At 38.6% G+C, this 23,271-nt stretch overlaps 3 protein-coding genes across 5 annotated transcripts in view; 2 read left to right on the forward strand and 1 right to left on the reverse strand.

Moving 5' to 3' along the window:
* Nucleotides 1-20,437, forward strand: part of LOC146470308 (uncharacterized) — a 34,454-nt gene extending 14,017 nt beyond the window's left edge. For 2 of the 3 annotated variants that reach the window (XM_085122371.1, XM_085122372.1), the window contains exons 12-21: nt 1,343-1,369; nt 1,695-1,884; nt 2,599-2,790; nt 3,366-3,434; nt 12,691-12,787; nt 13,366-13,490; nt 13,801-13,950; nt 14,480-14,657; nt 16,072-16,286; nt 18,296-20,437. In XM_085122371.1, the coding sequence (XP_084978497.1) occupies nt 1,343-1,369; nt 1,695-1,884; nt 2,599-2,790; nt 3,366-3,434; nt 12,691-12,787; nt 13,366-13,490; nt 13,801-13,950; nt 14,480-14,657; nt 16,072-16,286; nt 18,296-18,952 (1,900 nt within the window). In that variant the 3' untranslated portion in view covers nt 18,953-20,437. The remainder of the gene's footprint in view (nt 1-1,342; nt 1,370-1,694; nt 1,885-2,598; nt 2,791-3,365; nt 3,435-12,690; nt 12,788-13,365; nt 13,491-13,800; nt 13,951-14,479; nt 14,658-16,071; nt 16,287-18,295) is intronic. The other variant, XM_085122373.1, reaches the window with a different exon arrangement.
* Nucleotides 6,176-8,815, forward strand: LOC146470309 (uncharacterized). Its single transcript, XM_085122404.1, has 3 exons — nt 6,176-6,200; nt 6,344-6,712; nt 7,086-8,815. The coding sequence occupies exons 1-3, from the start codon at nt 6,176-6,178 to the stop codon at nt 8,228-8,230; spliced, it is 1,539 nt and encodes a 512-aa protein (XP_084978530.1). The 3' UTR covers nt 8,231-8,815.
* Nucleotides 8,851-10,348, reverse strand: LOC146470310 (uncharacterized; the record flags this gene model as incomplete). Its single annotated transcript, XM_085121898.1, has 1 exon — nt 8,851-10,348. A coding segment is annotated over one exon (1,497 nt), but the record flags the coding sequence as incomplete, so codon positions are not given.
* Nucleotides 20,438-23,271: the final 2,834 nt, after the last annotated feature.

Genomic DNA, 23,271 nt, shown 5'->3' on the forward strand with positions numbered 1-23,271 from the left:
ATATATTTATTACAGTGTAATGAAAGTCTGACAATTAGGAGTTTGAAAAATAGTTGCAGGTTAGGAAAACATGGCAACGAAACCTAAAACGAAACCACAAAACTTGTTATAGTAGGCTTCATGGTTTCAAAATGTTTGGGTTAACATCTTGAACTACTGAGCGATCCAGTACAGTTATCTTTTAAAATTAACAACATGCTTTAATCATAATGCTTAAAGTGCCCCTAACCTTTCAATTTGTTTTCTTTTGGTAGATTTCCATATCCGTGAAGAACTCATTTTCGAAAAATTTTTTTAAAAATATTGAATCCTTTTTTTTCTACGACCGCTAAAAGTTACTGAAATTTTTAAATTTTTGCGCGCTTTAAGCCCCGCTGGACAAATTTTTGTCTCGTGGGCTCATTAAGAAGGAGCCAATGAGAAGCGTCCGATATTTGACACTTTCTTAGCTGTGACGTAAGAAAAGGACACCAGAAGGATTCAGAAGGAATCTTATGCATGCTGATTCCTTTCTCTGCATTTCGAGAGTTGCTGTATCCAAAAATCACACATTTTTCGACCATTTTCTCTGTTTACAATTGAAGCATTACCGCGATCTTCGGATATTTTTGCACGATGTCCTTTTCTTACGTCACGCTCCACATTTGGCCGAGTGGGGGACTAATGCGAACGATAGGTGAAAATATTGACAAGACTGCCTTCACTTCTAGCGCTCGTAAAAAAAAAGGATTCAATATTTCGCCAAATTTTTTTTTCGAAAATGAGTTCTTCAAAGATATGGAAATCTACCAAAAGAAAACAAATTGAAGGGTTAGGGGCACTTTAAGATCCCAGGAGCTGGACTCACGAAGCTAACTTTTTTGGATAAGATGCGTCCTTAAACGTATTGCACGAATATAATTACCATACAGTTGTTAGGAGTCGTCTTCAGTTAGGGATGTTTTATGAATATATACCAGGAATTCCCAAAAGGACGTAAAAGCAGCAGTTTTGCAACAATCTTAATGAAGAGAACAAGACTTTTAAATTTGAAAGACATGTTTCGGCACAGTAGTTGCCGAAACATGTCTTTCAAATTTAAAAGTCTTGTTCTCTTCATTAAGATACCAGGAATTGATTTATGTTTGACTTATGTATGAGTTAACTATGTGTTTCATTGAGGTTTCCTCGTTCATCTTGTGATACATTTCTTAAGAATATCAGTAGCTAACTCTTGGCGATGTCGGCATTCCTACAGTACCGTTGCGTTAAACCTTTCAAAAGGTCAATGACAAAAATGAACCGGTGATAAAAAGCTGATAAATGCAATTGCTACTTAACAGATGTTTCTTTTAAATTTCAGTGTTTGTAAAACAGCTGGAATATCCTGGTGAGTATGTAACTGACAGAAACTGCAAAGTGTGTGGAGGAGAAAATAAAACGTATAAAACAATGAAATTGCAAATTCTGAATGAGAGATGCCGTTGAGCTTTTGTCTTCTAGAAGAATTACAACATGTTCAGGAAATAGATTTGACTTAACTATTATTTTTGTTGTCGTTGTTCGCTGTTGATGAGAACAACATCATTCTTTGTCTCCGTGCAGAACTACAATTGATTTGTGATAGCAATTCAGAGAGGTCTGAAATATTCCAGCGACCGAGTTCCTCAGTTACGCGTTGTAAAAATCTACCGCTCTTATTTTTTTCTCTCAAGTTGGTGGGCGATGATCAGGCATCTTTGCTGGTCCTTGCTGGGGATAGCAGAGCTGGAACCGTTGGACTCCGTTGACAATCCTTCAGTGATACTTGCCCATTTCCTGTTTGGAACTTTTCTTGTCGTGGGAGTCATTCTGTTAGTTAACATGATGATAGCCCTCCTGTCCAACACATACCAGAGAGTGGAGGTAAAAATGTCTTTTTTTTTTTGTCTTGCCTTTTCTTGCTGAGGACTTATCATCACCTTCTTAGATAAGGATATCCTCTCGGATGATGAAGCATGTCCTTTTATTCCAAAGCTGACGTAAACGGTTATTGCACCTACCAGAACCAGTCCTTCATTATCCAATTTAGAAATTTGGGGATATCTAAATGATGATGTGCTTTTTGTTGGAATGGATATTATGACTTCTGCTTTCCTTTTCTCGGCTTCTCAACTAGAATGTCAATTATTATTTGAAAGCGGACTCACCAAGCATAGTTTCACTTAAAAGCTAGATATTTTTTTATATTTTATAATAGAAGCAGTATGTATGCATGGCATTTGCCATATACCAATATTGGTAATTTCCTGAGTCGCCATTGGTTTTCTTAAGGTAGTTTTCTGTGGTAAGCGCCCCCGATCCTATCTCTGGCACGGAAAATCATGGTTTCATCTTCGTCAGACTTATATTTTTTCTTTGTAGTCACAGGCTGGGGATCCTCTAAATATTTGTCAAATAATCTCTGATCGGAAAGCACCTTAAAATCATTCTATCCACTGGTTTGTTTCACTTTAGCCTACATGCATGGCAAATGCGAAAAAAGGAAGTATTCCATATGGTGTTCATAAACTCATTTCAAGTATAAATCACTGCATAAATCTTTTTTTAACGTTTGCTTCCGACTTTTTCACTTCAAAGGACAATTCTTTGATGGAATGGTCGTTCAAGAAGGCCATTACAGTTCAAACATACAGCACCTACCACCCGGTTCCAGTTCCTTTCAACTTAATCTCGTCGATCTGGCTATTGTGTGAGAAGTACATCTCATCGGGATGCATTGCCCGCTGCAGAGGACGAGACACAGATGACGAGAACTATCTAAAGGCACGGGTATGTTGTCTAGCATCCGGCAATGTATCGCCGCCAAAGAAAGCCACTGGTATGATGGACCTATTTTTATTGGCGAAATCGATAAGTCAAGTACACTAATGTTATGAACGGCTTTACGGGCAATTTAGATAAAATTCCTTCAGCAAACCTCATCAGGACCCCTCCCTGCTTACAGGGCTTTCTTCTTTAGTTTTATAAATAACCGCTTCCAACAGCAGGCATTTTTTGAAATCATCCAATGTTTCCCTTGCCAACGTTAGAGCAGTTTTTACTTGAGTGTAACAAAACCGAAAAAGAAATAATTATTTTTGCCAATCTCAACAAACGTAAAACGCCGGTAGTAAAGCAATCAGAACTCAAGGCAATTAAGGACGGTGTCTACTTTTGTTACTGCGCATATGTTTTGCGCATCTCGAGATACTTGGGTTTCCTATGGGTGGTGCCTCCTAATGAACTTAGCAAGTGCTTTCAGTATCCAAAAAGAAAATTTGGGGTAACCATGCATTTTGCAGAGATAATAAAGCTTCAATTTGAGAAAAACGCCATACATTGCTTTTTATTTTACTCCTTTTTAGGATTCCAGCCATACGGACCTTGAGCCCGCAGTACGAGCGGCAGTCAAAACTGGTTATCCTACGTCATTAGTAAGTGACACTTCACTGTGGACTAAATGACAATACTATCGAATTTGTTGTTTATCACCGCTCCAGCCGCTCTAGAGTTCCCGAAAATGGCCTATTTCTCCAACCTAAAGCAAACGGGAAACCACTAGATACCTTTCCCCAGCATTCTGGAAACTTTCCACAAAGCCACTTAGCTTCACTTAGTGAATAACACCTCACAGCGTTAAAAAGAAGGAGAGCGAAAAACCTTGACAGCCGCGGCCGTCCGACGCGGGTAGTGCTTTTAAATGAGGTACTCCTTAAACAGTTTGCGCTATTCTATGCGTTTAAATATAAAATATAGCACTAAATAAATTAATAAATATGTGTACAAGTATACAGAATAAAATTATTTACACGACTGTATACGCAGGATTTTTATTAAATTCAGTTTGCGGCTTTATGATGTATCCGCGAAAAAGTTTCAATTTCTATTTTTCATTTGGTTGTAATGGTTGATAGCATGCATTACTCACTTTTTTCAAATCACCGCCCCGAGCTTGTGTTGAGTTATCAGCGAGTAAGCCGTCAGTATCTTTTTTAGCTGAGAATCTGAGTCTCACAACAGACATTTCCAGGCCAGATTTGGGAACTGAGTTCGCACAACATGTACCTCTAATATTTGCTAAAATATTATAAATATCTACCTCTTGCTCTGAGTTTCAAGTTCAGATTCAAAAATCCAACCAAGAAGAACAATAAGGTAGTGAACTGGCCCGCAGGTAGAGAGTGCTAATCTAGGCGGGCCAGACTTTCAAATCACTCTATTGCTAGTAAGTAGTTAATTAGTAGCTAGTTGTCAAAATTTCACCTATTTACATTTAGCCATTTCACCTATAAATGTAGACTTAATTCCTATTCTTGTTATTCAGATTTATGAAGATAATCTAAACCCTGATTCAAATCAGTAATAAGCGTAAGCCCCAAATTCACATTATTTCCCTTATTATTAAAACTTTACACACCAGTCAGACAAGTAGACTTCATAGAACTGCGGATTGTTCAAAAATCAAGAATAATAAATTTAAAAATTCTAAATCCCATCAATTATTATGTGTTTCTCTTGACCCAGAGTTTTTGAACGGTTTTTATTGTTCCTCATTATTAATGCCAACACTAAAGAAAACCATATTATGCTAACTGATATTAGTATAAGTGTTCAGCAATAATTATTGTTATCAATCTTACATGTCCAGACAACTCTTGGCACTTCATTATTTTTTATCATGTTTAAAACTCAATGCACAAGGAACAACCCAAACTATAATTGTGGATGTGACGAGCTAATGCCAAATTTCTGACAATGGCTACATCATGCATGATGCCCAATAATAATAATAATAATAATAATAATAATAATAATAATAATCTTTTATTAGGAAGCTTCCGGTCACTTAACGTGGTTTTCAGAAAGGTCCTTGATGGGATTTTGCAAGGATATATCCTTCAGTACTTATCCACAAAAGCTACTTAGAAACAGCTATGACAGCTAACACATTCATCTCATAGCCAGTATTCCCATCAACCTCGTTATCGGCCTCCCAACTGATTGTAGCTTTCTCCACATGCTCCTGTTTACCATCCCTCATTCAATAAAATATACTGTAGATGTTATCAATCACATGGGATCTATTTATGTTTGGCTATTTACTGTGTTGCATCTACTGTTTCGAGTCTCTTGTAATTGCCAAAGTCACTCTTCTCTTATTTAGTTTTGCTTATTTTTATTGAATTGCCACAGAAGCCAACAAAATATACAGAAAAAAAAACAACAACAACAACAACGTACAAAAGAAGGAGGGGTATGGCAGGGGGAAGTAACAGGGCTGGGTCCCAATTGACAACTGCTCCATATAACGAAGAAAGAGAAAAAACACCCTGACAACAAAGTCAACAAGAACCAAGAAAAAATAACAATAATAAAAAAATTAATAGGTTATTCAGGGCATTTTTTCATAATCAATTGGTTAATAAAAATTGAATTTTCACAGGCGTGCATTTCCTTCTAATATTTTGTCTGGCTTTTTACTTTTGCTGTTTCTTTTTTACCCTATCTAAAACTTGCCCTACGTTGTACCTTCCACCTCTTGCTCATGGCATTCACTAACTTGATAAAAATGTCTGATGTTTGGCATCCGTAAATTCTTACTCTAGCTCAAATGTGTGTGTGTGTGTGTGTGGGGGGGGGGGGGGGGGGGGGTTCTATTTCCCCCCTTTCAATCTCATGTTTGGGGTTCCACCAATTGCAAACATTTTATTTTAAATGCAATGGGATACCAAGAGCACTTGCTAAGTTCTGTTTTCTCCACATAGTTTAAAACTGCGCAAAAATATTCCTGTATTAGTGAGCACTACCCATAGGAAACCAGAGTATCTCGGTGCCTACTATTGTTTGCGCAGTAACAATAGTAGGCACCGTCCTTAAAGACATTTAACATTTGACACTCTCCCACCCACGCACCCTGTCTAAGGGGTGATGGATCTGGCTGGCAAAACATTTACCAATGTTATTCAATTTACATAATTTCTTTATTTATAACAATTTAATGGCACAAATCAGTAAATAAGAAGTAAAAAATATCTAAAATAGCCAGAAGAATAATCTGTAAAATTTTAGGGTAAAAGCACCTCATACTGAGACAGATCACCAATAGGCCTTTCCGAATTTTAAAGAGACTGGTGACTAATCTGCACGAAAATGAGGCTATCCCTGCAAGAAAACAATGGCGGCCGAGGAAAAGAAACTCAGTGAGTGCTTTCTTTCTTCTTTTATTGCGTGACCACTGATTTATTTTGTGCTGATTAGGGTTAGGGAGAGACACAAGTAGTACCGAATGGCTATAGTCACCGAAAATTTTCTAATTTAACCTTTTACTTTGGTTTTGGGACAGAGAGCTTGGGAAAAGAATGCGCTGCCTACGGCTGCAGTAGCAGAGAGTACCGTGTGGAAAATGGTATCAGAATCAAGACAGGAGACAGCTTTTTCTCATTTCCTCGGAGTAACCATGAGGTTAATCGCTGGTGTAATTTGATAAAGAGACAAAATGGAAAAGACGGGTTTTCTGTCACACGGGGGACAGTGGTATGCGAGAAACATTTCAAGAAAGAAGACCTCAAGCGAGTTCCAGGTGGATCTAGGTACAAGCGCATAAACAACGCAGAGCCTGTTATTCACTCCTGGACGGAAAAGAAATCGCCTAGAAAGAGCCCAAAGAAGAGAAAAATCCCGATCCGGGTTTTAGAGCAGAAGTTTACAGAAGGTACTCAATGCCATTACTCTAACATCCTTACAACCTGTTACAACTAACAATAATAAATTATTATATTTTATATTTACATTATTTGAGCATGTCAGCCTGTAATTCAGCACACTGATTCGGTGGAATGACTAATAATACATATTAGAGGACAACTCTCAGTTTCTGTTTATATATTTAACCCACCATTAACTGAAAAATTGAATTGAATTGAAGTGAATTGTTATGATTTAGTCACTCAATAATTTTTCTATCAGATCCATTACTCTACCTGCAGTGAATTAGTTAAATCTCCTTATGTAATCTGTTTAAGCTCTTATTTATAGCCCATGGTGTTGTTCTTCACAAGTGTGAAAACAAGTTTGTTTACTTGCAGTTGAGAGTGAATCTGAAGCACTGCTACAGGACCCACAGTCACTTGTTACTGAAGGGAAATCAGAAGTGTCATCTTGTGAATGCCAAACCATGAGGTCTCAGGTCCAAGAGCTAAGGGAAAAATTGCAGGCATCTGATGATATGTGTCAGAAACTGAAAAAAGAGCGAACTTGTTTAAAGTACCAGCTGGATCAAAAAATTAGGAAAGATTTTGTAAATCACCTTGTCAGCTCTGACAAGATGTGCAAACACTACACCGGGTTTCCATCTGTGTTCAGATGTAAAGCTGTATTTCATTATCTTGATCCTGGTGAAGAGGGAGAAAATATTATATTTGGGGCAAATTGCAAAGAGAGGGGGGATGACAGGGGAAGACCACGCATGTTGTCACCTTTTGATGGTTATCTATTGACACTCTGTCGATTAAGATGCAATATGAATCTGCAACACCTGTCTTACCTCTTTGATGCATCTCAGTCAACTGTCAGTTCTACAATTATTACATGGGTAAATTTTATATATTTGAGACTTGGCATGGTTAACATCTGGCCAGACAGAACTACTATTAATGACAACATGCCCATGACCATGAAAGCAAAATTTCCATTTGTCCGTGTAATTGTTGATTGTACTGAAGTTTATGCTGAAGTACCTCAATCACTTGTCATGCACAAGCTGTTATATTCTGACTACAAGAGTCATGTGACTATAAAGAACTTGGTAGGTATTATGCCTGGTGGGGGATTTACTTTCATTTCTCCGGCATTCCCAGGCAGTTATTCAGACAGGGAAATCGTCCTCCAAAGTGGAATTCTTAATCCATGTTTATGGGAAAAAGGTGATGTCATAATGGCAGACAGAGGATTCACTGTTCAAGATCTGTTTGAGCCCTTAGGGGTGAGCGTGATCATGCCCAATTTTCTTAAAGGTAGGGATCAATTTACCAAGGAAGAAACGGTAATGAATCAGCAGATTGCCAGTGAACGGATTCATGTTGAAAGGATGATTGAAAAGCTTAAGAACTTCCATATCTTCGATAGTCCTATTCCTGTAACAATGTTTGGCTCCGTCAATCAGATTATTACTGTCTGTGCATTGCTTTGTAATCTCCAAGATCCTATCATTGCTCCAGAAGGAAACAAGTAATCTCAAGAAGAGTAAGTTATTCCCAACATGATGGTCAGGCTTTTTGGTGGAAAAGCAATGCACAGACAGTAATAATCTGATTGACGGAAAAGTCACTATCCACCAGGTCCCAGTTGTTCAAAGGGCGGATAATTTTATCCACTGAATAGTTCACTATCAGGCAGATAAAATGTGTGTAAGATTTTCATGATAGTCTTATAATTTGTGAATAGAGTAGAAGCATATGTCAAATTTAAGAATGGGATTGTGTGGAAAACTTTGCAAAAGCATTGGTTGGTGTATATTTGCTCTGCTGGATAGCGACTTATCCAGTGGATAAAGTTATCCGCTCTTTGAACAACTGGGGTCAGATGTAATTCATTGGTTGAAGTACATTTTACCAGCTGGATAGAGTTATCCACTCTTTGAATAACCAGGGCCAGGCAGTCAACCATAAAATTGTTTAATAGGTTATGTTTATGTCTTACAGTCAAACATGAGGAAAAATGTTTATGTCTTACAGTCAAACATGAGGAAAAACACTTCATAAAAATACAGCAATTTTTACTATTAGAACTCTAAATCAGAAAGTTTGTCAAAGATCTTAACCTTAAATTGGCCTTTGTTTTAATACTGTGAACATTAAGCAATAGATCTTTTGGCCAGAGAAGATAGTAAATGATTAAAGTAGAAATGATTTATTCTGGAAACCAAATTTTCCCAGTGATTCTGATCAAAGTAGACTCTGTCAATAACAAGACCTTTGAATGTGTAAACAATAAAATCACACCACTTACAACCAGTGTTTGCCAGCTGCATTTGCACTTGATCATAATAATGGTGGGTCTTATTTATGTGAACAGTCCCATCGTCTGAAACTGAGAGGCAAAAATCTTTGGTAACATTTACTGCATCACGGGGGTCATAATCTTTGTACTCTTCTGGACACTTTGCCTCACAAAGTCCATAAGGGTGCTCACTGTAGGACAAATCTGTCACCCTGCCATCAGGAGTAGCACCATATGTAGAATTGTTTGGATTAACTACAAATCCACATTTGTCAACTCTGACCGGTCTTCCAGAAGCCAGCATGTACTGTTCATACTTTTGGATAGCAATTGGCTCATAGAATCGTCCATGATCCAATTTCCGTTTCACATAACTGTTTGATGAACTTAATTCTTTGTTAGAAACATACTTACGGGCTAAAGATGACAACCCTCGGTCTGTCTTCTTTTCCTTTAAGTCCTTGCAAGAGGAAGCTGTAAACCTGTACTTTCTGACCTCGTACCATTTCTTACAAGCAGACTGGTCTCGAGTTTCCTCCTCAAGACTCACGGCCTGCTCGGTTGTGAGTTTTAATGAATTTATAATGTCCTTCTCAGCTGGGCAAGATACCTGTCTCTCCAATTCATTTGTCCAACTTGGTACTTGAGTTAGGGGGAAGGCTGGATAAGTACCAACGGAGTTGCTTGTGGTACAATTTGTAGAGAGGTCAATTGAGCAGTAAACGTTAAAACCAGGTTGGAAAGGTACGCAATGAAAACTTAACGGGGAACCAAGGGGGACGCTTCCTACTGTAGTTTGGCAGAATCCATAGCATGCCTCTTCCATAAAGATAATAGATGCTGGGACAGGGCAGTTTTCCTTAATGAAATTTGCCTTTAGCTTTTTAACACCTGTTGGATCGAAAGATCTTTTTCGCTCGGCTCTTGCCTCAAACAGGGTGCTTGCTATTCCCTTTGTTTTCTTCCCTTTCCCATTTTGGTTTTTCTTGGGGGAACTGAAGGTGAGATCCATGATTTGCTTCTTTTCTATCCTAGTGCGTCCCTTAGGTACAGACCATACACACGCTTTTGATGTACATGGTTTATCCATGGGTAATTCTTTAGCTCCGTCTAAACTCCACTGAGCTGTTAGTCGCATCAGTGCATATGAATGGGAGCACAGACCTCCTGCGCCAGCTTCGCAGAGACAATATGCGTGTTCAATTTTCCCAGTCTTTCTGTTGAGCGCCAAACTCACCCATTTGTTTTTGGATCTAAGACTAGCAGCACAAAGGCCTTTCATGTAGAAGTAGTCATCGTCAAATTTTGTACCGATTTGGTCAACGTCGATGAAACTTTCGGCAATAAACTGACTTCCTCTTGCAAAGTTTTTGCTGATAGTCGTAGACGATTTGAACACACACTTGTTTGATTCCTCAAAATAAGACGATATTTCTTTGGAAGTAAACACGGGCATTTGCTCTAGTGATCTGGTCCAACCAGCACTAGCATCTTTGCTATAATCTCCTTTAAGAAAATTAGTCCTAGGTATCTCTTTTTCGTTCGCTGGATCGGCACCAGATTGTTTGCAGTTTTCAATTACTTTGAAATCGATGTTCTGGGCCTTCGCGCGCAGCCACTTCTTTGTTGGTGTTGGATCGATAACCTTACCATCCTGACCGTTTTTAAAGTACTCAAGGACCCTGTGAATAAAAACTTATTTAAGATGATCGATCGAAAAGGGGCAATATACAACAAAGCAATCGGCAACAGTTGAAAGAATCTTACTTGAATCGACATTCTTTTGCTGTGCCAGTGTTCTTTAAGGAGTCCCCACGATATCTCAGCCACTCGACAAGAGTTTCTCGATCGTACTCAAAAAGTTTGTTTCTGTTTATGTTGATAAATGGCTCCCTGATGTCATCTACCGTCAGTGTAACACTGCTTAGGTCTGTAAGTTATTAAACAGATGAATTTTTAAGCTCAGATGCGATCACTTACAGTATAGAAAATCACACGCCGATCGAGCTTTATTCATTAAACAAAGTAGGATCAAAGAAACGAAAAATGTAAACTTACCGGCAAACCTAGCCTCTTTTCCTCCACATGACTGGTCTTTATCATCTTTCGTTTGTTTTTGTCCTTCATTCCCATTCATAATTTGTATTTCTCGCTGTTTTATTACCGATTATAATGTTCAAAATTTTTGCTACAACTGTAAGTCTTTTCGTCTGACAAATTTTCCCGCGAGATGCAGGTTTAGCCTCGTTTTCATACAATTGATCACCAGTCTCTCCCGATATTCGGAAAGGCCTATTACCAAAACAAAAAATGTAGGGACAATAAATGACAGTAAAACTAGCCATAAAGTTAGTAAGTTAATTAATGAAATTATTTAAATTATAATGAAATCACATATGTTGGTCGGTGAGCGGAGAGTCCAGTCCACAGTTGATCGATACAGCCTCCTTATTCCGTTCCGAGCTATTGCTGGGCTGCGTTTCAACATTTTACAGACACTGACAATAGCCGCACACTTTAAGTGTCTTTTTGAGCTTTAAAATACAAGTGCTGCAGGAGGATTGCAAGCAGAGGACGTGGAAAACTCTCAAAGATTTATACTCGTTGTTGCCTAGCAGAGAAACAGGTCGGGAATTTGTATCCCTAAACACTACAATTCCTACCCGGCGAGATCAGTCTCTCCGAAATGTAAGAACAACTTGAAAAGCATATTTCACAACCAGAATGTAAACAAAAGCTGTCCATAAATTGTACGAGTCCAGTCGGCCAAAGCGTCGTAGTCTTCACTGTGAACCTCACGCGGCGAAGATCACATATACTGGTCATTCAACCGAAAACAAAACGACGCAGTAAATCGATCAATACTTATAGTCGCCGTGCTACGTCGTGAACTTGGTAAAATCAAAAGGACGAAACAGAAAACATCACTTTAGGCCATGCCATGCTAAATATTTTTCTTGCGCTTTCAATAAGCACTTCATGTAACTTCTCTTGCTTGGCACAACCAATCACAGAGCGCAGATATCAATGACGTATGAAAACTCAGTTTTGACCCGTTGCTGAAATCTGATTGGTTGATATAAATTTCAGACGCGCGGACCGTATGGCAGGCCATTGTTGCTTATTTATCTCTAAAGAATGCATGGCTACCCCCAATATTCTTTGTGGATTCCAATAGCCCTTGCTAATATCTGCTTTTCCCGCATAGTCATAAACCACGCGAAAATACTTCGGTATTAGTAGGCACCGTCCTTAAATGTAACTGTTTTCTTTGATGTGCTACTCGTTGGTTACGAACATAGAACTACTTATTCAACTGATCTTCAGTTTTAAAAAAATTCATTTTGATTATAACAAGATTTTCTCATTCTTGACCAATTATGATGGTCACTTTGGCTTTGGCGTAGTTACCCGAATAAAATGGCATCTTTTCCATACACATGCGTTAGGCTTAACTGTACAATACGATGTTTCATAACTTAAAGGTCAGCAGAGCCCAGTTGTTCAAAGCTAGATTAAGCTAATCCTGGGTTAACGTGAACTTTGATTCAAGTTTAATTACTACTCAATAAAGATTTTTTGAAAAGATTTTTGCCACTCAGTTTAGACTTTTCTTTACGTTTAGCTTGTAATTAGGCTTTAAAACCAGTTTTAAAAAGCGAGATGAAAACCTCGATTAACTTTTAATCGTAGACAAGCGTTAATCGGCAGAGGATATCCCTGGATGCTGTTGTGGAACGTCTGCAGGTTACATACTTTGCAACATATGGGCATTTTTTCCCAGTTACTGGTAAGATTGTTTAACACATAAAAATAATGGGATATCTTTACATTGTAATAATCTGGGATGATTGATCAATGCGAGACTTAATGCCACTTAAAGAGGCTACGTAGGGATGTTTTCTCTTGTTTTGGTTAATATCCACCAGCCTACTCCACCCCTGTTTTTGTTCAGTGCTGATAGAGATGAGAGGCGACAATGTTTGCAAGCTAACCTATTGGTAGACGAAAGTTACCAATCAAGAGTAGCACTACTTGACTTACTTATTAACTTAAATCCTAATCACGTGCAGCCAATGTCGCTTCACTTCATGACTTAAAACCCATTGCATATAGTTGCATTACAGAAGTAACTGTTAATAAGACTATCGGGACCATTAAGTTTTCCGACAATTTCCACTGATGAAGATGTACCTTTGAAGTTTGAGGCCGTCAAAGCAAGAACAGATTTTAAAGGGCCGGTTACTTTATAATATTGATTATGGCATTCAACTGACACACGGGTAAATACGTTCTCACTTTGTCTTCTGGTCTCTACAGTAAAACACTTTAATCAATCAAAAGGGTTTTCTTTTTGTTTCGATTCAGATGACAGTAGGATGAACCAAATATTACAAGAAACCAAACGAAACCAGCAAATGTCTAATCAGATTGCCCACAGGACGTTCATTACCAATGCGTTTGATCAAGGGACTCTACCTTTAGGACAAGAGGTAAGAAACATTTCATGTCTTTTCGTAGCATTGAGAACTTTTTTGTTGCAACATTTTTTCCCAGAAAACAGTAGTTTGTTCAACCTTTTTGGTTCTTTAAAGCAGCGTTCGCTGTAAATCATGGTTTGTAACAGTTTATAAGCGGTAGATATTTCAATTTTCCTGTGGGCGGTTTTCGTTTGAGAAGTGAGAGTTCAACTTTTACAAGTTCCCCCCGCCAGCCAAGCTAGCCATCATTATGACATCACCATGATCTCTCAAAATTTAGTTCATAATGTTTTCTACGTTTGATAATTTCTCGTTGTTTTAGGCTTGGGACGCGAAAGGAATAGCGGTCGATGGCTGTCGCTTGACTTGCCAAGGAGAAGAAAGTTGTGAGACTTGTAAGAAATATGGTCCTTCAGCGTACCATGGTGCAAGATATCGCGTTCCCTTTTCCCGAGAATTTCCTCATTTCAAGGTAAGTTCAAAGAATTTTTCATCAATTGCATTGTGATCCAGAAAGACAGGGAGCTACGCTCCAAACTGACAATTGGTCGTCGCGTTACTTAACACTGGAAGGTCTTCGTACGTTGTGCTTTTCTGCCTGCCTGTTTTTCTATAGCGACCTTGCAAACTGGTTGGTCAGGTAACTCCGAACATTCAGCATTATCCACCTACAAGGCGCTGAATAGTGCCTTTGCTCGCCCACTTGTCACAAAAGTCATTAAACTTCACGAAGTCCCTGCTCCTAAAACCCAATCTATCTTTTAATAAGCACAATAACCTTTATTTGGCTAAAAACTAGTCAAATGTATTTTTTTAATAACACTTTATCTGTTCCTCGAAGCTCCGAAGGGTTTGCTCTGGTAAAATTTTTCGCAGAACAGAAAATGTCCAATGATAATGAACATCCGTGCATATATTTAAGGCCAAAATGAGGTTAAATTTTACATAGTTGAGACACCAGCAACACGGAAGAGATAGATATTTGTTTAAACTGTTTTCAGGTGCTTATTCAAGAATCAGAGGACAGGAGGTTTATGGGGGTGGGTGTGGTTTGGCAGGACTATGGCAGTCATATGATGCCAGGATGGAAGCAGGGAACTGTTGGGTATCTTGTTGATGAAGGCAAGATATTCGGTCCATGCCAGCCTGTCGATCCTGCAGTTGGTAAAGAGTACGACCGTGAGTTCATTTTCTCATTTTATGTCAGTGTTTAGGAACTTTCTCCGATCAAAAGTTAAGTTGACCATTCAAAAAATTTAAAAGGCAGTCGGATTTTGGGAACATAGTAATTTTCAAATGGGTAAAACCTAACTTCTTAAGTGAAGCTAAATTGACCCCTGACGGTGTGGTTACTTTATTTCCCGGGGGGGGGGGTACTCCTCGGAATTCTTGGTGGGGGTGTGCCGCCCGGGTCTTCAAATCCCGACCCTATTTCAGACCTAAACATGCCATTTTCCCCACCCGTTTTCAGACCTGACCTCTAAAATTCATACCCGTTTTCAGACCTAATAATTATGCATCAGTGCCGAACGGAAGTTGACGCAAGGAGTAAAAGTAAGCTGGAATGACATAGTTTATCTATTTCTCTTTCTCGCTATCAGTTAGTCGTTCCAGTTACGTACTGAGAAGAAAAATATGTTTGTAAGCTTTCGTAAATGTTCCCCGCCCCAAAAACCCGACCCGATTTCAGACCGTAATTGTCAAAATCTATACCCTATTTCAGACCAAAAACGGCTCAAAAACCATACCCTTTGGGGCGGCACATACCTATATACCTTATATAGGGGAGTCCCCCCCCCCCCCCGGGCTTTATTTAGTGTCTTTGTGAGCTCTAAAAGAACTCTAAATTACTCTCATATATTTGAGTTAACTTCACAGTGAGTAATTGGCTAGCAATATTTTCAACTAAATGTTAACTTCACTGCAGTTTTGATGGCTGAAACATAGTGAAAATATAAGCTCTGGACTGTTTAAAAACACGTCGACATATTTCCTGCTGGTCGGCAAAGCAAAGGTTCCTTTTGTGAACTAGCAATTTAGAATTAACTCACGAGAAACAACGTCGAAACCAACCAGGAAGAAAATTCCAAAGGGAACGTCACAAAGACAGTTATTTACGTTCGTTTATGGTATTCCTCATGATTCTTACAATTCCTGAACTCGAAAGCACGGAGTTAAGGTTACAAACGAGAAAAGGACTAATCCACCTTGTATTATGTTACCGAAGCTCTTCATTAATCATTAATTTGGTCATTTGTTGTACAGATTATGCAACGAATTACAAAAAAGTTCATCTAAACGTGTAACTCATGACGGGACAATTTCTTGCTCAACAAACTTATTTGTTTGACGTTCGGCCGTTGATTTCGTGGTTGCGTTTTGCTCCAACTGTGGATCTGAGTGAAACCCCCTTCCGTATCACTTTGTCAAACATAGGTGTTGATGACAAGTCTTTTCTGCGGCCTATAGTCACTCACATTACAACTTTTACTTTCAATAGGTTTTTCACGTAAATTTCGTGATAAATTATCAGCTTCTCCTATTTGGGTGATCATTTAGTTGACGTCTTGAAAATTGTATTGTTCTATCTCAGAGGCCATTGCGTACCGAGGCGATGTAATTGGTTGTACTGTAAAGTTCGGCGACGAACAGGATGCAGATGGAAAATTTCAAATCGTGTTCACTTTGAACGGGAAACCGATCACTCAAGAGAAGATCGTCACGGAGTACAGTCCAATGTACAGCTCGTCTATGAAACTCTATCCCTACATATGCATGGGATACACAGGAATGACAGTGTTAGCCAAGGTAAGCATAAACCCTGATTAGAAACACCTTCTCCGTACAGGTGTAAAGAGGAAAATCATAATCGCGAGTCTGTAGGTCAACTCTGCGACTCGTTTCGAGGACTCAGAAATTCTTCTTTGTAAATTCACTGCCTTGAAAAACGGAAGGTAGTTTAATATCTGGAAGAAACACTAAGGCAATATATTTATAGTTTTACAGTAAACCTTACTGTCAGTAAGACATTCTGTCAATCAACTGGTGATTAAAAACGGTGATTACATAAGTTAACAGCTTAAAGGGAAAGTGCAACGGGGATTTTAACCTTTTTTTTGGCGAAAAGGTACAAGAAAACCTTCACGCACGTAGTTTCAAAATAATTCAGTACAGCACCGTAAGAACAGAGTTAAAGATTGGGAGGACGAAAAATAGCTGTGAGTGGCTTCAGTTTGGCTTCAAACTGAAATGAGCGTTTTTCAGTTTTAATTCTCTAGATAAAAAGGCAAATTGTTGTGTAGATAATTCGTTTAGACTGAAAATAATTGCTGGAAGATCTATGTTGCCAGTGGCGGATCCAGGGAGAGAATACCAAATCCCACCCACCCCCCCCCCCCCCCCCCATTAGACCAGTAGGCTATTATCTTTTATTTTACTACTTGTTGACACTAAAATTCTTGCATCGACAGGATAGCATATTACTATTCAATTGATTGATTTGTTAAAAACTCATTTTGCCATCAAACTTAATTCCAGGCATATTCAAAAATGTAATTTTTGGGGGGTACCCTCTAGTGGTCTGCTCGCCTCTGCTCACAAAGCAGTATGGCCCGACCGGCATTCACAGAAACATATGCACTTCGCTGCTTTCTTTCAACCAATTCCATCTGCCCTGGTGAAGCATGACGGTCTTCATTATTTAGCAGAAAAGTATCTTGCATAGTAGGCGTTATTTTTTGCGTTTTTTCCAGGCGAGCGGAGGCACGCACAAGGCGAGCGCGAGGCGCGAGTGACGGCCGACGGGAGGGCCTCTCTCGTCGCGCGTGACACGCGCTCCGCGCTCGCTTCCTGCTTGCCCCCGCTCGCCTGAATAAACGCAAAAAAAAAATAAAAATAAATAATAATAATAATAATAATAATAATAATAATAATAATAATGATGATGATGATGATGATGATGATGATGATGATAATAATAATAATAATAATAATAATAATAATAATAATAATAATAATAATAATAACGCCTGTTCTGCAGGCTTGCAGAAAAGCTTCAGTTTTGGCAACAGGACTTACCTACACCGTCCGCACTTCTGAGTTAAAGGAATAGCAATACTTTTGGAAACAGCGCACACCAAATTTACCACTACCGGGAAATCTTATGGAGCTAGTGTGTAAAATATACTGACGGGACGTACGGGGGGGACTCGGAGGTGTAGGGGATAAGTAATTTGCCGCAAAAAAGTTTCAACAGTGTACCTGAATCAAAGTTTAGACCCCCCCCCCCCCCCATCCAAAATTTCTGGATCCGCCCCTGGTTGCATTTATCAGAGTTAAGAAACACAAACAAAGGACCCTGATTATTTACTTATTTATTTATTTATTTATTTTTCTATTAATAAGAAATTAAGAGCTTTGTCATAAAGTCTTCTTTCAATTTACACTGTTATAAAGAACTTAACTTCCTTTATTTTTTTTAACACAAATTTCCTCTTTTAATTTTTATTTTAATTTTTATGGGACCCAACGGTACTATATTCAGCAAATTCACAGCCCAAGAGAAGCTCATCAATTCACCAGGCGTTTTAATGTCACATGGAGAACACTTAATTTCAATCTCCGCCACAACTAGAACGAACGAGTTCACATTACTAATACACGATCTTGTGTAAAAAGGTGATTGCTGAAATTGTTCTGGGGTAACTTAAAAGGAAGTGTCTTAAATACTCTTTGCAGCACGGCGGTTTTGTTCTGATTTTCTTTCTAACAGAATAGTACCCTTATTTTTCCATTTTTTGGCTTTTTCAAATGTTTAGATGTCTTCATCTAACAGTGATGGCCCTCAACTTGTAGCCAAGAACATCGCAGCGATAACAGAGGCTACAAATAACGTGTCACACACTCTTGATTCCAATTTCAACACAGTCGACACAATGCTTGATCATTTTCAATCTGGTTTGGTCAAATCACTTAACGATATTGAAAGACTTCTTCGCGATAACATTGACCTGGTAAACATCCTGGACAACTTCATTTATGGAATAGAAGGCACGCTGGCTCCGACGGAAATGTACCCACATCCGTCTTCTCGAGTGGCGCAGTCTAGACCGGCGCCTGCGCCGGCTGAAGACGTAATCGTAACGGAGCACGCAATACATTTATGCAGTCGGGATGGCAAAGGTCTGGAAGACTTACCACTGACAACCGACCTCTTAACAAAAACTCGCAAGGCCTTGGCAAACGTCGAGGAGACAGCGAACAACAGATTTGATTCCTTCATCGGGCAGCTTAGAAGGCTTGAAAGTAAAGTCCATTATAGCAGTAAAGGCTGCAGGGAAAGAGCCAATGAAATCCAAAAAAAGCTGTATCAACTTCAGGTGTCTATTAAAACCCATTATAAACGCAGTTCAGGAGGTGCCGGGCTGGCAGATGTTGGAGGCAACGTTAAAGGGACAATAACACGCTATTTTTAGTAAGGTAGGCAAACAGACTTGAAATAGCAGTGTTTGTATGGAAATCAGATGTCGAATTACTTTCATAAAACATCGTTTCTGAAAAATTCATGATTTGGAAACTTTAAGCGCTAGGAAAAGGATTTTAGGAAAAAAATTGGAGGGATGTAGCTGTGCCAGAAAGCGTCCAGTCGTGTTTTGAACTTTCCATACATTTGTCTGTAAAGCGGACCAGCCGTGAACTGCTACTAAAAATAGTTCGCGGGAAAAAAATACAGGGAAATGCATGGAAAGTTCAAAACACGACTGGACGCTTTCTGGCACAGCTATATCCCTCCAATTTTTTTTCCTAAAATCGTTTTCCTAATGCCAAAAGTTTCTAATTCATGAATTTTTCAGAAGCGATGTTTTATGAAAATTATTTGACATCGGATTTCCATACAAACACTGTTACTTCAAGCCTGTTGCCTACTCGTCAAAATGGCGTCGAAAACCGTGATAGGGCCTATTCTAGAGATCTTTACTTTCAATACGTTAGTTAAACCTTCACTCCAAGAATGGAGCCTCTTTCTGACTCTTGAACCTTAATTAATGAACTCCTGTTCTAGCGACCATGAAAACTGTGTGTAAGTGTTAAAATACTTACTTGTGACACACTTAATTTTTTGGCGTTTCGACCAATAGACAGTTAAGAAATTTTTCCCACATTTGCACTTTAGAACCCGAAAAAAAGAAAAGTTAATTAAAGTTACTTGAGTATATTAGGGCTTGTAGGTCAACTAATCCAAGGTTGGATTTGACAGTTTTAAATAATTATTTGAGAAGATGCTTTTCATTGTATCATTTTTAGAGGATTTTTAGTTTGAAGGTGGCTGTGTTGGAAGAGAAATAATGGAAACTAGTTGGAAAAAATTCTGAAATAATCAGTCAAAGTTCGGTTGTGATTACCACTCGTTTCTGTAATCAGGGAGTGATTCGGGGCGTCGCGAGAAGTCACACTGTTGACAAGACCCCCAAACGGATTTCTGTTTGAAGACGTTTTTGACATTCAAGCGATAATTTCTAACTTTATCTCCGTTAAATTTCAATTTCCTTACGTATCATCGTAAATAGCGCCGCTTTAAATATCGAAGAATTTGCATCAGTGCCTTCCAACAACTAAGCGAGCTGTACAGCCGTCGCGTGCTTATTTTGTATCTTACTATTTTGCCAAGTGAAAAAACATTAATGGTGCTTGATAATCAATTTCCTAGGTTAATTAAATCATTTTAGTAAGTTAATGGTCAAATGTATCTTGCCCTGACCGATCGCTAAAGTAAAAGCTTATGATGCACATGTGGATAATGAAAAGATCTAGATAGGTTACTCACTTGAAGTATAATAGCATTCACGAACTATAGAAAAATTTCCATAGAATCGACTTGTCTTCAAGGCACCTTTAAAGGCGTTTCTGTTGCTTAGTGTTATTAAAGTTACATTAGAAGAGTAAAGTGGTTTTGTTGCTCAGTTGTCTTTGACGATACTCTGATGTAAGGTTAAGCCCCGTTAGACGCACAAGCGCATCAGTCGGATTTGCTGTCAGCGTGCAGCGCGTTTATTGGTAATCTAAAAACCTGGTACCCAGCATGATCTTGCCATTTTTATATTGCTTACCTGAAGTGTTCCCACAAACATGTATCCTGTTTGTACCCGTATGTTTTTTTTTTTTAAAGGTATTTGTTATTGTTGTTGTGTGCTATTACTGTTGAACATATGTTGAAAATCTTTTCAGGTTGGTCCAACGAGAAGATAAATTGAAGGATACAGGTAAATGAAAGGCCTTTCCATCGTGATGTTATTACACACGTGAATACCTGAATAAATTAATTTTACGGTGTACATCTTCAGGAAACAATGGAGCTTACTGACATGGTTTTCCATAATAATACTGGTAATACTAACACGGATGAATATGTAATGTTTTTAACTCGTGAATGCGCGCATGCGCAATGAACGAGTTATAGCGATAGCTGGCTTTTGACTTGGTCGATCAGTCGGTCGGTCGGTTTTGTCGTTAACTTTCGGGCGTGCGCAGTGAGTGAGTTTCAAATTCAATTAGTCAATCTCGTCCCCAGAGCCCGCTTTTCTTTTGGTCAGCACCAAGAACGCGGACCTCTGGGCTAATCCAAATGAGGCCACCTTTGATTGGCTGGTAAAAGCATGTCTATTTCACGGACCGGAAGCTATTTTTCGGCGCGAAATTGAAATATTAGGCAGTAGCGGAGTTTACGACTCCCGACACGACTTCCACGAAAAATGCGAAAAAAAAAAAGAAAAGAAAATTGCTATCGTTGCTGTAATGCGGTTGACACTCACCGCATTTATATATACGGAGTAAAAGCAAAATCAGACGGAATTTTAATAGCGCTTACCGGGTAAGAGTAAATGTCGGTAAAAATCAAAGAAATCGTGGCCACGGTTAAAAAAATCCATTTCGCCCATACTTTGTTAGTTTGAAGGCCTTAGCTAGGTAAGTATGTAAAGGATATAAGGTTACGTTTTTGAAATATTCTATATAACGGCAAAAAAAAAAAAGGCGAAAAACGGTCACTCTACCGGAAGCTCGCATTTCACCATGCGAGAACCCGAAATTTTACACTTTCCAGCTTCTCGCTGCACAGACATTTACATAGCTGTGAATCTTTCTTTAGTACAATTTAATACATTGATTCTTCCTCAGTCAAAACATAGTAATTATTTTCATCTCTGCTCGTTTGTGTGCGAACTGAGACGCAACTGAGCTCGGATGAAGTAGAAACACTTTTCTCTATCACGCAAAAGTCCAAAATAATCCAAATTCAGCGAGAAAAAAAGCTGACCGGTGGTGACTCAAATCAACTTATACTTTGACAAAAGACAGGACAGTCATTGAATTTTAGGTTTATGGTTTTTAATCTTTAGGATCTAGAAGAACGTTTGCGCGAACGCCGATCAAAGTTTGAGAAAATTACAATTCAGCGTCATTGAAATCTACAACTCTACATAACATGGCATAATAGAATAAATTAACTCCTCGGCCAAAGTTTGTCTAAAAAAGGCTTTAAACTATTTTCAACGCTTAAAACGTTTTAAAAAATATATTGATGTTAAATATTGTTTTCTCTACACGGGTACAACAAACCAACAAACACCACAACAAACAAAAGATAAAATTAAATCTCACTCGCTCCCTAATCTGTGTCACGCACGAGCGACTTGGCTACAATAACAAATTCATATTTTAAAATATGTTACTTAACGATGTTCCAGATTTCCCGGTTAACTTGCTGAAGAAATAGAAAATAACTTGATAGCAATACAACCTGGAACAATTATTCGTCTTGAACGACGCACAACGGAAAATAGTTTGTCCAGACGGATAATGCTTCTTGTGCCCGTCTTTTAATATACTAGAGACGAATAACCAGACGAGCAACAAATGTTTGCCCAAGTTCGTCCAGACGGATAACGCGTCCTCTAGTATAAAAACGGCCATTAATTCTATCAAGGATGAGAAGCTTTATAATCCTTCGATAGCCAATCGGAAGTAACTGTTCCCACGAGAAGCAAATATTGCATTGTTCTCTAAATAAACAAATCTACTTGTCCATATCTCTGAAACATTACATCTAAACCGAGTTGATTGTTGGGCAAGTTCACAGACATACAGAACAACGATGTTTTTTGACTATTGTCGGTGGGATTTGCGGCGGAGACGAATACACTAGCTTCTCAACTTCCGTCAAACCACTCCGAAGCAGTGTAACAAGCATACAAAGCATCACAATAAGTCCTTGAAAGTTTCCGGAGTTGAAACAGAAGTAGCATTGATTTTGGCAAGAATGCGTTTTTTTAAAAGTTAACGAATTTATCGGAGATGGCTGTCTGCCCTGTTCATCGTGCCAGGTTCAGCATAAAAGTAATTTTTGCACCACCCGGAGGTTGTTTCGGGTCACTCTGAAGCAGCTGTGGAAAGAGGCCGCACTGGAAAAGAAATATATTTATGCCAATCGATGAAGTTATTAGAACTTTCAAAACAGCACGTTCCAGTTGGCTCAGGTAAATAACCAGTTATAAGATGTACTACCAAGCAGGAACTGTATCCAATCAGTTTTGTATTCTCTTCATTCTGGTGATACGAGAATATATGACCATATATGAAAGAAATCATTTATTCGAACGACGGAGAGAAATAATTAATGTTGATTATCGTGAAAGTCATTTTGTTACTTATCTCTTCATTCTGTTGTCCAATCCAATTGATAACAACCTTTATTTCATGACTCGCGTGTGTTATGGATTGCGCTTATATTATATAAGCC

This window comes from Pavona decussata, unplaced genomic scaffold, assembly GCF_977016875.1.
Source record: "Pavona decussata unplaced genomic scaffold, jaPavDecu1.1 SCAFFOLD_114, whole genome shotgun sequence".
In the NCBI taxonomy this organism is placed as follows: domain Eukaryota; kingdom Metazoa; phylum Cnidaria; class Anthozoa; order Scleractinia; family Agariciidae; genus Pavona; species Pavona decussata.